General features: G+C 38.4%; 1 protein-coding gene across 1 annotated transcript in view; it reads right to left on the bottom strand.

Annotated features, from left to right (window-relative positions):
* LOC139742940 (inositol 1,4,5-trisphosphate receptor-like) overlaps positions 1 to 15853 on the bottom strand; it is a 146872-nt gene that overhangs the window by 98727 nt on the left and 32292 nt on the right. Inside the window, exons 5-6 of the mRNA XM_071653448.1 lie at positions 14953 to 15111; positions 13327 to 13425 (exon numbers count right to left, since the gene is read on the bottom strand). Coding sequence (XP_071509549.1) covers positions 13327 to 13425; positions 14953 to 15111 — 258 coding nt within the window. The remainder of the gene's footprint in view (positions 1 to 13326; positions 13426 to 14952; positions 15112 to 15853) is intronic.

Raw genomic sequence — 15853 nt, 5'->3', positions numbered from 1 at the left:
TCTCATGATCTCACTTAGGAATGTTCAAAACATGAATCCCCACCTCAACCAGTACGGTACAGTCCCTTTAATGTATGTACAATCTTTTAACAAAATGGTGGTATACAATGATTTTTTTTCTCTCTCTCCTGGTTACAGAGAAAATGAATTTTTTTAGATTTAAAGCTTGATCTCGACTTGCGAATATTTCTATATGTTTCTGTCTTTCTTCTGCATTACATGTACCGAAATGAATACAGATAATATATACCCATGCAGTTTTGACTTGCTATTTATCCTAGACTAGGTAAAAAGGGACTATCTGAAGTTACATTTGAAGGGAAAAAATATACATGTAGTCTGTTCTACAGACAGAAAAGGACAGAGAACAACAAGGGAGGGAACTAAAACTCTACACTAAACTACCATTGATTACTGGTGAAAACCAATGAGGTAAAGTTGTCTCTGAATATTTGGTACGCATATCAGAATCATAACATCTGTGTTTACGTCATTCCTATAATCCCTTTCACAGTACTGCAGATTTCACTCACTCAGTATTTACATGGCCCTAATCTTCCTCACAGATTACCCCACTCATACGGCTTAATGACAAACAAGAAATTTTGTTGTTGTTTTTTTCCAAGTGGACAGCTAGACTTGAACTAATTAGGTCATCTCACATTACATTTTTGTGGGAAATATTGTAAACGCAATCTTTGACTGAGTCGGCAGCTTGTCAAAAGAGAGTAGCGCCCTTGGCACAGGGCATCTCCTGGGTGCAAAAAGTTGCGATAACTCTCCCCGCCATGCACACTGGGACTCAAATACCACTCCAAATGCAAAACTCTGAATTCTATCTGGTCTTCAGGAAGCAAATGACATGGCATTTTCCCCGCATCTCCACATCCGCGATGCCACCCACTCAGCAAAGAACGATCCTTTGTCCATCTCCCTTGCTCCACTATGTTTCTCACCTGGCGGAGAATGTCAGCGATATATCTGGCTGATACATTTCAAATTACATCTGCTGGGAGATAGCCACATGCCCACAGGGTAACCATTATACTCAAATCATTTCATCAGTCCCTCCAGCCCTTCAGTGTATTTATATTTTGTAACATAGGCTTCCCTTAAAGCAAGCAATAGATAAAATCTTTACATTTTGATTGCTAATCTCTTCTTCATTTTTGTTGAACATCACTCTCAGCAAATTCATCAAACTCATCATAATCCTATCTTGCCATCATCCATATGCCCATGGTCATGACATAAAATAGCCTGCAAAGGAGGTTGTGCAGAATTAAATTAAGTGTTTTAATGACGTAAATCCCTCCACTCTCATTTTCATATAGGCCTATTTACGATGCTCGAGATTTATCTGAAACATTCTGCATATTTTGTCTTTTCAAAGGATGAAAAACAACGTACCAAGATAGTACAGTATCAGTCTTGGCTATCAAGAGGCCACAGGTATATTTTACGACCAGTTTTGGTTAATTGAAAAGAAAAAATGCCAAGGAATATCATAAATGAGAATCATTTACAGAAAATTGCCCCCCTCCCAAAGAAAAAAAAAATCTTGTAGCAGAACTGTGACAACAAACCTTGATAAATTGAGCAAAATGCATGCATTCAAACTGATCCAATGATCAACAGAGTAAGTCTACAAAATCCCAGCAGTGCATTTTTGTGTTTGTCAGTGTTTTACTTAATGTTCAAGGCTTAAATAACAGCACAATGAACCACAACACTTTTTTTTCAAGATTAGAGAATCAAGTATACACATATGTTGTGAAATGTGTTACTTCCTTGACATTTCCTGCATCAACCATCAAACCAGATAAAGGAAAAGACCTCCAAAGAGCAATCCCAAATAGTGTTCAGCAGAGAACTTTATCAAATGGAGCAAATTTAGATGAACTAGATGGTAGAAATGTTACCACAATAACACTTCAAATAAGAAGGCACTGGCAATTAAAGTTTCACACATTTTCAACAACTGTATAGTGACATCAGTTGCAACCATATATTAGTTAATTTTGTCACCAGCTGTTGATAATCTAAAACCTAATTCCATTCCCCTTAATGTTATTACTGCTAATTTACCACAACCAAACAAGCCTTTGAAGCTTTTAGTTTTGAATATGAGTCAAAAAAAGGGCTGCTTACTGCAGACTATTGGGTAAGCCATTCTACCACATCATCCAATTGAATCTGCATATGTTTTGCTACCAATATTAATCCCTCAAGAAAACAAATGAAATCTAAAAAATCCATCACTTACATACTGTATTTAATATTAGAAATTAATATTAATCGTGCTGAAACCTCCACCTTTAATCTATTTAAGCCAACTTTAACATGATGTATTGAATCTCACTTGAAATATTCCTTTAAAGAAAAAAAAAAGTAAGGTACATTGTACCTAGGCCCATGACAGAAAATATGCCTGCGATTAGCGTCACACATTCTTCGGGCATATCAATCACTTTCACTGCCCTTCTCTGACTGGTTGACATGATCTAGCACTGCCCACCTCTGCCATGGGGCAGGTCCTGGCACACATGAGATACCTCACGTCACGTTGGAAAGCTGACAATATATCATCAACATTGTTTCTCATCAGACGAGATGACGCAAATGTGAGCAAGGCCAGCCCCACAACTCATGCCTGTATATCCATATCTTCTCCTTTTCTTTTCGTAACTTTTATTTTATTTGTTTTTTTTTTCCTCCAGGCCTAAAATAAAAACAAAAGTAAGGAAATTGATACAATCCATGATTTCAAGTAAACAAATGCACTGTCTCATCCCTCAAATATCATGTCTCCTATTGCCATGGCAACACAATAATCAAACATCTTGATGTAAGACTTGTTTTTGGCAACTGCAGGGCTTTCCTTCAAACTGAATCATCTGACTACTACCCTTAACATGCACACTGCACAACAATCCCAGGGGTGTAGATTTTCATTCCTGAATCTCTGCCAGAAGAGCTTCCAGGCAAAAAGAGTGACCTGTATCACATTCTTTCCAAAGTCAAAGTTCCCCTGAGTGAGAAGAATGTTGCTTTTGTTTCTTCAGAGCAAATGTAGTCGCGAGTCCATACCATTCCCATTAACCCTGTACACAGCTCAAAAGCCATAGGTTACCTCTTACAATCCATATTGTCTTTGATACCAGTTACATTATAAATATATTGTAGATAGATAAATAGATTCAATGACAATCGTACTGAAATTGGTGGCAGATTATACAATAACGTCTCTCAACTAGAATTGCTCTGATTTCTAATTTGTCCACATCTACTGAAGATGTTGACTACACATCATCCACATGATTGTTGTTGAACACATCATTAAAACTTAGGAGTTCAATTTTCAGCTCTACATAATATGTCTAAATAGAACTTTCCAGTACATTTGCAGAGCCTCAAATTAGATCTTAGTGTGAACTAGCAGGCCTAGAGTTGAAATTTCCACTAGCATTTTGTTTAGATATATCTTGCAGTTGAATGGCAAGTACAACTGTACTGTGACCTGGTTGTGAAAGCATAAAGATTCAAGGGGGAGGGAAAGGGGATGGGAGGGGGTGCAGGAAGGGAAGGGAGGGGTGGGAGAGGGGAAGGGAGGTTGTGGGGGAGGGGAAGTGGAGGAGGAGGAGAGGGGAGGGGTACAGAGATGCAAGGAAGAAGATACTCGCAAGTATCTATCACAAGAAAAGAAACTCTGAAAGGAAATACGGCTGGATAACTATGACTGCCTGTGCAGAGTGCTTCAAATCCAGTTGCCCACGGCAACAAAATTCAATGCAGGGCAAGTAATATGGCAGGACACCTGCCTACTTATTTACAAGTATGAGAAGGGAGGAATATCTTTTGTAATCCATGTTGCGTTGTTCATGAGATGAAATAGAGAGGGAGAGATTCCCACTCTGCATATATATTCCGCTCATTTCCGGAGTGGGCGTAGACACTAGTCACAAGGTAACCAGGAATTGTCACGCATACCTAGCATGAATGTAATTCCGAGCTCTAATTTGATTAAAATTTTGTCCCTAGCGTGGTGCTTGCAACATGACATTGTTCAGGAAAAAAAGTCACTGTCAGTCATTCTACCAATAAGGAAATGACATGCTGCTCTACCGCTTTTAGCTTTGACCTCAAACAAGACATATGTGAAGGTACTGAAGGCTCCTTCCCTCTGTATCAAACTCTGTAATGTTGTCAAACTCTTCATCATTTCCGCATCACAGAATTACAGTGTATTTCTCTCCTTGAACACATCACACCACACACACGTACTTCCCAACTATGACTTGTATTTGATTACCGTGTTGAATGTAGAAAATTGGCATACAGCCCCTTGAAATGTCTGTTTCCCCTGATGGCTATATGGCTTGCATCAAGGGCAAAAAGACTGGAAATGTACTCTCTAAAAAAAAAATCGAGTGAAAATATTCACTCTTGAACGAGTGAATACAAAAAAGAGTGAATTTAGAGTGAAATTGGAGTGAATTTTGAGTGAAAATGTTCATTTGGGAGTGACCTCAAGGATCACTCAAAGATTTTGGAGTGATCCCCCAAAATTCACTCCTTTAAGAGTGAATATTTTCACTCATTTTTTTTAGAGAGAGAGTACTTTAACAATGCACTTGTCTTGTTTGAAATTATTCATTGTCCTGAAAACAGCTTTTTGATTCTTAAAACATGGAAAAATACACAGAATATATTTTTCTACATCAACTTATCAATTTCTCAGATCATTTTGTGACCTTCAACTTTAGCAAACTTGCATTGTACATCCCTACAGGAACTGGCACTACACGAACATAAACAGAGACCTCTTTCCTTCCGTACTGTTCAGGACGAGAACAATTTTGGAAGAGATCTTTTTCCTTCTGTACTATTTAGGACAAGAACAATTTTGGAGGTACATGCTTCACGGTATTTGCACAAAATTGCACAAAAAGTTCACAACATATTACGTGTACGAATGCAGACACACATTTGCCATGAGGTCATCATGCATGATGTCCTTTTTCAAAAGTGGAAAAGACTATTATGGACTCAGGTCCTTTTACGACTGACTACACAACCTACTACAGTGTACATATGACCTCTCCACAAATGAGAAAACACAAGTACAATGTATAATACACATATTGATAGTTTGATCAATAGATAGATAGAGAGAGAGATAGATAGATAGATAGATAGATAGATAGATAGATAGATAGATAGATAGATAGATAGATATATGGATAAACAGATAGACAGATAGATAGATACTGTAAGAGCTGAAATTTTTGCGGTGGTTTTATTTTCGCAAATTTCGCGAATTTCCTTTGAACCGCGAAAATAACAACACGCGAAAATAACAACGCGCGAATAACTAAGTTCAGTTAGACCCTCGCAACCGCGAAATTAACAACACGCAAAAATGTCATCCTAGTAGCAATTCGCGAAAATATCTGTACGCGAAAATTTCAGCTCGTACAGTAGATAGATAGACATAATATTGTAGATAGATCAGTATAGATAGATAGATAGATAGATAGATAGATAGATAGATAGATAGAAAGATAGATAGACAGATAGGTAGATAGATAGGTAGATAGATAGATAGATAGATAGATAGATAGGTAGATAGATAGGTAGATAGATAGATAGATAGATAGATAGATAGATAGATAGATACATCTGTGAAGGCTTTGATATGTTGGTCCTATCTACAATATAGTATTTGTTTCATATTTGTTTTGGGATTTTTTTTTTTAATCTACATGTTTGAGGTTTGGCAGGGTTGGCAATGAACACTTATCCATCCTCTTGCACACCCAATGTGCATCAAACAAGCATACAAGCAAGTCATTGGGAGTGGGGCGGGGAGGGGGAGGGGGAGAGACTGTTGTGGTTGTGGCCTTGCTCCCTTCTTCTTTCGCTCTCAAGGGTCACAATATTCCTTGATGTTCTATCCCTTCATGGCCCTATCAAAGCTCCCACCCCTCCTTCCTGAAAATTACTTGGGTAGACATCACACTTCTAGCCTTGGTTGCTTGCCAAAAGTACAAACCCACACCTTCCTTTTCCTCCATCTATCTGAGAATTTCCTTCTGAACGAGTTGAAGGGGGCAGGATAAACATACAACAGCAACAACAAGAGAACAACAGCAATCACAAAAACAAAGGTTGAGGCTGTGACTGTTGCCATAGCAACTAACACTGTAGGTGAAGATGGCATCATATCCACCAGGGGTGCTTATAACTCCGGTGTGTGGGTGCTGTACCCACACAGTTCCACGAGTTCAAACACTGAGAGAAGCCATTCAGAGGAGTCCTTTTTCTTTTCTTTTTGAACGTTCTTTTTTTTTTGGGGGGGGGGGTACGGGTAAGCATGAGGTTTGCTTTCTGATCTCTTACGATGCTCTACTCCCAAAACTTCTTTCAATGAACTAGGCCATTGCTTTCCAAATTCAAGAAGCAGAAGCTTTCTTCTACAATCCCTCCTTGAAGGACACTGCTTTTGCTCCAAACCTGCAGTTGGTGGACAATCATCGCATCAAATCTTGGCTATGAACATGAGCTTATGGTTGAGTATTTTGCAATAACAGCTAGTATTCCTCAACTTTCTTCTGTCTTTAACAAACAAACAAACAAACAAACAAATACACATACATACTCCTATACATAACAGATTTTCAAGCTTATATATGTTCAGTATTTTTTTTTCTTTCTAAAGAAAGCAAAACTACAACCTTCAGACAGTATCATGTGTTGTCTACGTGTATAATGAAGCTTGCCTTTAATAATCATGGGTTGTGCAGGGGTAGATATACACGTGCATACTCAATACAAACAATTCACTGAGGAAATTTCCCAGAGTCAGTTATTTTTTGTATTTACTATACATAGAAGAAGAATAATTCCTTTTAGGGTGGATAGCAAAACAGTTCACCTTTGACATTTTGAGAATTCTTGGATCCCATGATAACAGTAAAATATGCTGAATTAAGGCAAGAGCCAATCAAAGAGAAATTTGCCAACACATTGTATAAGGCAGTGTCAATAGATTACTAGGAAGCCAAAGGGACAAGTAATGATAAATAAAGTACAAATTGTAGCTCCCTGCAAAGATGTATCAATGCGTTTTTTATTGAAACATCCACGGAGACTTTACCCCAATGAGACTGAAGTGACACAATATGAAGAGATCATAGGAATTTGTGCAGAAAAAAAAAGACTAACAGCAGGAATGTGTTCATGACTTTTTATGTCCAGGACTGATTCAACCTATTGCTCTCCTAAAACACAATGCCTCAAAACAGCCATCTTGATTAACTGCGTTAAAAATAACTTAGGCATTGTACGCATCTCCATCTTCAGGTTTATGCACAAAATGTCATGAAGTTCATCTTTTTTTTTTTCTAAAAGAATGTTAAGCCTTTGTGTGCTTTGAGCATCATGTGAGCGTCATGTGGTGTCCAGTTACTTGCCTGATTTTTCTCAAATCTATGATGATTTGTTGCCTTTTTGCTTGCAATTATGAATTCAAATCAATCCAACACCTAGGGATGAAGGCTATGTCTAGGTAGGAGCGCAAGAGGTGTAAATGTACTTCATAGGTAACAAAACTTCCCTTCATAGCACATCTTGTCATCTATGTGAAGTCAAAATGAACTTCAATATGAGGTTTAAAAGTTGTTGGAGTGAGCTATTGACTGTGAAGAACTTTTAATGCTGTATTTTCCATTTTACACAGGAAAAGGCATAAAATAAAATTCTTCAGCCTACTATTCGGACTATACTGCCAACTACAGCTATTTACAGAGTAATTTCTCCTTCCCATCGATTGGATTGGAAAGTCAGTGCATTATTTGGTGGTAAAAATTATTCAAATAATCGAGGACTTGTTTGTCAATCGTTGCTGGAATCAATAAAGACAGGTCACTAAACCACACAGACATTGTGATTCGCTGCACGTATGTGAATGAATGAACAAATGGAAGGGGAAGACGCGAAAATGGAGTATGCAGCTGAGAAGTGTGATTAGAAAAGTTGCACGTAACTAAGCCTGGGTACTACTTGCAGCATACAGTAGGCATATTCAGCATCTACTTTTGAACAGCTTTGCCATAGTATGTACAGAAGAGGCCTAGATACAGTACATGCCACATATTGTAATAGTGAGTCTACATTTTTACGAATTGGGACTTCCTGACGATTTTGTGAGTGGTTAAATTTATGATCGTGGAGAACAGTACTGAACAGAGAAATGTACATGTGCACATCACATTCATATCGCAATCAGAGTCAGTATTTTCACGTTTTTAGATTTGCGAATAGCACCTGACTCTCGAAAAAATAAAAGCCTCACGAAATATTCAGCATATACAGTATTATATCACAGGCCTTTACTTCCCCTATGCAAAGGGACTCAATGTGCCAAGTACATAAGGAGAGTAGAACCTATACACAATGTTTGTACATGTATATGAACCATGATAAGCGATGAAACTACAAACTCATTGTGTACACCAATTATCCTCTTTTCTTCCCATAAAAATGGTGATGTTTGCACTTAGGCATGCTTACACTGATTGCACCTAGGTGGAAAAAAGTTACAGTTTCTATCATGGGGAAAATGCATTTAACATCAACCATGCAAATTGACTGGCTAAGTACTAAGAGAGACCCATTCACACGTATGAGTTGCAACTAGCCCATAAATGTGGATAGCAAGTTGAGGTGTGTGGTTATTTTCTGCAGTGGCTATTGCAAAGGATTATAAACCATTATTCATACTTGATACGGAAGTGGCTCAGCCACATGGAAACTGGTTATGTTTTACCCATTTTATTTTTCATGGAAACACTTGGCATCTTTAGAAAATACCTTCCAAAGTTTGGTGAATTTGTATGTTTCCATTTTCTTTTCTTTTTAAGCATTCATTGTTTATTTTCAATCCTATTTTTTACAGGCCTTCATATTCACACAATACTGTAAAAGTGGATATGTTCACGTAAGTAATTTTTCGCACTCATTTGGGTAAGATGAGTTTCACATGTTTTTAATTCCGCAGAATCAAGACATCAACTACAGAAATATATGCCATGCAAAAATATTTGCCTGCTTTTACTTTTACGCTAGTTTTTCATTGCACGGAATGCGCAGAAATTTCAGCACCTCAAAAAATTTCCACTTTTACAGTATCAGAGAATCTGGTAGCACATAGGACAATGCACCTCTGATTTTCAAAGTGGAAAGATTGTTAAACAGTGCCTTTAACATCAACACATGCGATATTTACAAGCCTTCCTTCATTCCCTAGAGTTAGGTTGGATAATATTTTTGTAATCATTTCCAAAAATAATATATGGGCACAATTTTTTTTTTTCTTCCTTTACCATGCGGAAAACTATTATGTTACAGGGCAGGAATTAGCAACCCCAGACGGTCAGTCAACATATGCAAGGTCTAGGATCTGGTGTACAGCTCCAAACTGCATGTCGGAGGCGACCAATGAATCTTTCATAAGCTACACCTACAACGGTAAACATGATTTCGAAAACCCTGGACGATCTGGGCGACGGTGGAAATGCGTCTCTGGGTGGCATCAGGTTTGATTTACTGGGCTTAGCATTCCCGCCCCCAACTCCACCTCCTCGACTGCAAATAAGCAACTCATATGAATGTCAGATATAGCCTTCCAGCCTTGCTGTGTATCACCTTTGGAATAATCAAAGCTAACCCGATAGTCATGTGCATCTCTGACAGGCCCTGTCCAAACTTGTAATGATAATCACGTATTTCAGGTTGCACTGCTGTCTTTAAATACAATTTTGTTCTGAATGAGTGTTATTTCAGGTGGATAAGATTGTCACAAAGTATTGGCTTTGTTGGAAGAGATGAAAGTGGACAGACCTCTACAACTGACCTTATCATGATGGATTTCATTAATACATAATTAGATTTATCAACATGGCTATTTTGGGGGCTATATTATGCATATATAGGCTGGAACAGTGTGTCAAAAGCAGTGCCCCCCCCCCCCCCCCTTCCACAGCTTTCTTGCTACATATGTCTTTCTTAACCCGTTGAAGATGAGTCCCGAGAATACTTGGGCAGGTGTCTATGGGAAATGTGTGTTACAGCAAAATCAGTCCGTCCTTGTCAGTAGGTTAAACTTGAACTCAAGTTGGATAAATGGATGTAACTGTTATAACATCATAATTCTTACTGTACTTTTTTTTTCGTACACTGACACAGATACCTGGAAACGACTTGTCAATGAACGAAGATTACCTAATCTCGCAATTTGCAACACCACGGCCTTCCTAACTTTACAAATCAGTCAAGCTTGGATGAATTCCTGACTGCTGACGAAAAATCTTGGCAAAGTTCAGCTAGATGCCCGAGCACAGAAAGAATTTAATAATTCATCTCGCAATACATCAATCATATCAATGCTCCACAATGTCCCCTGTACTAACACAGTCAGTCATCTCATTCTTTGTTACTACAACTGTATGTGAAGTCATCATCATTACTTATTAACACATGGCTTCAATCACATACTGCGCATACAAAATGATTAATACATCCTCTCCTCCAGGGAGAGACAAGATGACAGCTAGTGTCATAGTTGTCTCCGGAGAAACAGTCAAATCAAAATAATACTAACAGCGATGGCAATTTTGTCTTATTGGCTCCACTGAACCATCAATTAGGCCATGGGGATATCTATCATAGTGAATTGCTCTCTCCGTGACTTTTTGTCTTTTTTCAATCCCCCATGAGCTATTGTTCACTTTTGCTTTTCATTGAACACTTACAAAAATAAAAAATCACATCCACACTCCCATTTTATGATCAACATCACACAAGACACTTCACAGAGCTCACTGAGTAATTAACAAACATGGATGATTTCATCTGTCCTTGTATATATGCTGTCTTTTCTTTTATCTTTTTTTTTCTTTTTCCCCTCTCTTTCAAAGGTTTGACTGATGTAATTCTGCACTGCCATCTCTCAAAAGCTATTTTTGTTGTCTAGTGTTTGGCAGTCTTTGTCAATGTCATGTAATCGTGTCCATCTCTGTGTTTGCTGTATCTTCCCTCGATGTCGAAACAAGCCTTCAAGTTAAAGGGCTTCTACACTCATTACTTCAACCTTCACACAGACCATCTTGGCACAAGCTCTTTAACACTCTCATCCCCAACTTCAGCCTTTTGCATACAATGTCCATGCCAATTTATGATGGTGGTGTTACCAGGGTTAAAGTCTCAATTTTTCATTAATTCATTCATTCCTTGTGCATTAGTAGATTTCCTTGCTCCCATTCGAGTTTCAGAGTCAATATTGTGAACACAGGGTCCTCAGTGTCACCAACTGTATTCTTTTTTTTTTTCTCCTGTGAGCAATTCATTTCACTGTGGTCAAGTCATACTGAATATGCTTATTAGTATTAATAGCCTTTTATAGCAAACACAATTGTATGATGTAACAAAAACTACAAACAAAGCAGTAGGGTTATTGCAGCACTTGTTCATTCCTGAGCTGCAAGCACTCAGGAGCACTTGATTACTTTCTATATTAACACATGTACAGGGGACATGTATGTGATGTGTATTAGCTGTTGATAAAATCAATTTGGCCACCATCTTGTCAATGGTGACTGCTGGTATCTGTCCATCTAGGCCACATTTTGTGCTTCTCTATTGAGCAGTTGCTACACACAAGTTAGACTGAACAAGTATTCTGTTTCAGGTACACTTTATCTGTATACGCCCACTCGCATAATGTACTCAGATTAGATCCAGGCATCAGGTAATCATCATGTTTTTCTTTTGATGCAACATTAATTCAAGCTTTTATTTAACATGCACGATTGTCAACCCAAAAAGGGCATACAGTGCACTCCCGTTACAACAAACACGGTTATAACGAAATTTCGTTATAACGAAGTAAAACTTCTGGTCCCAAAATTATCGCCATTAAAGTCTATGGTACAAAATCCGCTTACAACGAACACGGTTATAGCGAAATTCTCGTTATAACGAAGTCTTTTCCGAGCGCCACTGACAAAGAAAAACAAAGGAAATGTGTTCCGTTATAACGAAATGCAGATTGCTTTCGAAAACACGTAGCGGATCAAGCATTTAGAGCGTCTCTGCATGGGTGAACGCTTCATATAGCTGTGTGTTCGCTTTGTGTGTTACCCACGTTTTTCGAGGAGAACTTGCGTTATTGTAATACAATAATCTGAAATCAAAATAATAAACTTCGTTTTATTGTCTTGAAGTTTCTTTACTACAAAACACACAGATTCTGATACACCTAAATGTCCGTTAGTTTGGAAATGAAATAGGGCTTGTTATTTGCTTGTTGTTTCCTTGTTTTTGTTATATATTGTATTTGTTCCGTAACAACGAAATTTCGTTATAACGAAAGAAAATTGCCGGTTCCGAGCATTTCGTTATAACGGGAGTGCACTGTATTATATTTTCTGTATTCACCATACATTTTGCAAATTTGGGACATGTAGGACAATATCATGAGTAGTTGCACTGATTATCAAGAATCATACTGACTGTATGAGAAACATTATCCCTTTTTTAAATATAAGAGAAAATTCAGTGATTCAAGGCTTTGGAGACAATATACAGGGCACTTGTGTCATATTAGCAGCAATATTTTGCGGGGATTTATTCATTTGGCAACATTTCAGCCACCTCGCAAAACTTGCAAACATATGAATAGTAGGAAATACACCATGTACAAAGTACACTTCTGTTCTCTATGGGTTATGGGAAGAATTAGGAGAAAGGATGGCCTGCTAGCACAAAGACCATTGCAAAACGGCAAAAAATATACCCCCTTACACGCTATGTGTGGGCGGGAGTATAATAATGCAGGATTCTCACATAATATACACCACAAGACATGACTTCCTCTTCTCTGGCTCAGATTTCCTCTGATTCCCTTTTATTTGGATTCTTTCTTTTTTTCTGTGACCCCACAAGTCGCGCTCAAGGAATCACAATGCTGCTGCTGTCAATGACTTAGACAAACCTACAAGACTCCGTGCCGTCGCTATTTGAATAAGGATAATGGCTCCGTTGGCTGAAGTGGTGCAGCGTGACAAGAAATGGTATATTCGTTGACAATCAAATCTAACTCAGCCTCTTCTGGAACAAGTATTGTGGCCATAATAACGATAACATTGGACGATATGGTCGTATTTACCAACAAAAACCTTTTCATCATAAGTACTCTCCTTGAAGATAGCTCGAGCCTTATCAGAAGACTAGCATGGTCATTTTATATCGGTCAGGGCTACTCACCTCTTTGCATCCGGCATTGTCCACCAGTTCATAGTTGCTGGCGTGGAGAGGCTGACCAGCATTGACTGGATTCAGGACCACTTTATCCCCGACCACAACCTGTTCAGGAAATATAAAAATAGTATTCAAGGGAGTATTCTACAGTAATGCTTGTGAGAATTTTGGATGAAAATAATTGACTGGGAAAGAAATTACTGATGAGTTGTTCTGAATTTAAGCTGAACACATTAATATTCTGATTCCATTCTGGGTTTTTTTTTTCTCTCTCTCTCTCTCTTGGATATACACTTTGGATCTGAATGCTGCTTGAGAAGAAGGACAGAACAAGAAGAGAGAGGGAGAAGAGAAAGGAAACAAGAAGAAAAAGAAAAATAGAAGGAAAGAAAAAAGGAATTGCAGAAATACAACAGAAAAGAAAGAAGACAACGAGAGGAAATAAAAGGAGAAGAAAGAAAGAAGTGAAAGAAGTGAAAGAGCATATACTGCATAAGAACAAACTGCATGCCATGATTATGTGCCAATAAGAGTTGTAAGTCAATTTCACATGTGGTTAAACTTGCTGTCAATATCCACATTAACAGAATAACAAAATAAATACAATGTACATGTACCACCCTTTTTTTGAGAAAAGTCACTGATTTTCACACTTTGAGACAACACTCTGTGCCTTTGTCTTGCAGGAGACAATATTTTAGCAAATGAATACATTATCAGTCTAGTGTTCTTCAATTCATCTCCCTAGACAAACAAAATGAAATCTGCTTAATAATCTCTGGCTTTAATATCAGTCTACTCACGAAATTTGTGATAAAAGCAATGTGTAATGTACCAAATGCACAGTACATCGAACTTGACAGGTTTAAAAGGGGTGGTATAGTATTGGTGGATATGAGGTTTGGGCTTATAATTTTTTGTGGGATACCAAGACACCACTTTAATGCAGAGCATACTACTTCAAGAAGAATTCAACGTTTATCTGATCAAAATCGGTGTTGGAATGGCTGAGACATCCAAATACTAAGGAAAACAAAGCGATCCTAATAAAAGGTGGGTTCCACCCTTTTATTTTGATCACTCTGTTTTGGAAATCTCAGCCATATCAAAATCAATTTTCATCAAATAAGCGTTGAATCCCTCAAGGAATTACATGCTCTTTCATATTTCATAAGAGGTTTCTCATTATCTTACAAAAAAATGTTAGAAACCTAAAGTTAGGTTTCAACCAGAATTATAAAATGGGCTTTAGAATCTCTGCAACCTGATTGGTCAATCATCATGCATTGATTTGTACTGATCCACACTGAACCATGCATCCAGTCAAATCTGAATGGGTGGTTCAAGTCTTGTATAGTGTTGTAGGCATACTGGATGCATGATGGGGAAAATGGTTGTATTTCATGAATTTACGGGTCCATTTTATATTAAAACAAATGATGCACAGGCCAATTTTGTGGATCAGGGAGAATTGGATGCTCTCGTTTAACTTTGGAACAGTCTAAAACCCACTCACTGCGCTCGCGGGTTTCAACAGTTCCAAAATTAAACTCGCCCATCCAATTCTCAACAATCCACTCTGTCCTGTGCATCATTTGTATACCATACGATCCCTTTGGTACTAGTACTCACATTGTCACCCTGGGACCTGAGTTTGTAGAAAGGCACAATATAGAGCCACGACCCCTCGTTGCCATTGGCATCCAGCGTCACCCTCATGGCATTCTTCTCCAGCAGGGCGGGCAGTCGCTTGTTGACCGTCAGGAACTTGTTACTCTTGAGGTGGAGCAGCTGGTTGGAGTGGACAAGAGAAAACGAGAGAGAGAGAGAGAGTGAATGAGTGTAGTGGTTTCAAGTTTGACACAACAGTTTGACCACTGGGTTTGAGGTTGGGCACATATCAGTTTTTAGGTTCAGTGCCACACTATGGAGGTACTATGCGAGCAGTACCTCCTTGGTCGAATACAAAGTGCTACACATGCACCTAATCTGCTGCTTTGCCTTTCCAAGTCCATCTAATGCCTGTGATTGAGTGTTCTCCCCATGTACAAGATACAATGTACTGCACTGACTAGCTTTGTTTCCCCTATTTCTCTGCGTCTTTGGTCTTTGCTCCACATCTGTAAAACTCCCTTCAAGTCTAAGTTTGAAACTACTAACAACCTTTTGACAACTTCTAATCTGAACCAAGGGCCTACAACTCTTGAATCTTTTCCAGCAACTCTGTAAATATCACACTGTTTGTGACATCTTGTGGGAGCCGAGCACCTTTGAATGTTCTTTTAATAGATATAATGCTGATGTAAATGCTGTTGGTCATCATCATCATCGTCGTCATCATCGTCATCATCATCATCATCATTGTCGTCATCGTCATCATCATCATCACCATCATCATCACCACCATCACCACCATCATCACCATCATCACCATCATCACCATTATCACCATCATCACCATCACTACCTTTACCACCATCACCATCATCATCACCATCATCACCATCATCACCATCACCATCATCACCATCAT

The sequence above is a fragment of the Diadema antillarum genome, unplaced genomic scaffold (genome assembly GCF_040938485.1).
Source record: "Diadema antillarum isolate AM-2024a unplaced genomic scaffold, OU_Dant_1.0 seq00001039_RagTag, whole genome shotgun sequence".
Taxonomy (NCBI): Eukaryota; Metazoa; Echinodermata; class Echinoidea; order Diadematoida; family Diadematidae; genus Diadema; species Diadema antillarum.
The sequence above is the reverse complement of the archived record's forward strand: the minus strand, read 5'-3'. Positions and strand labels throughout refer to the sequence as shown.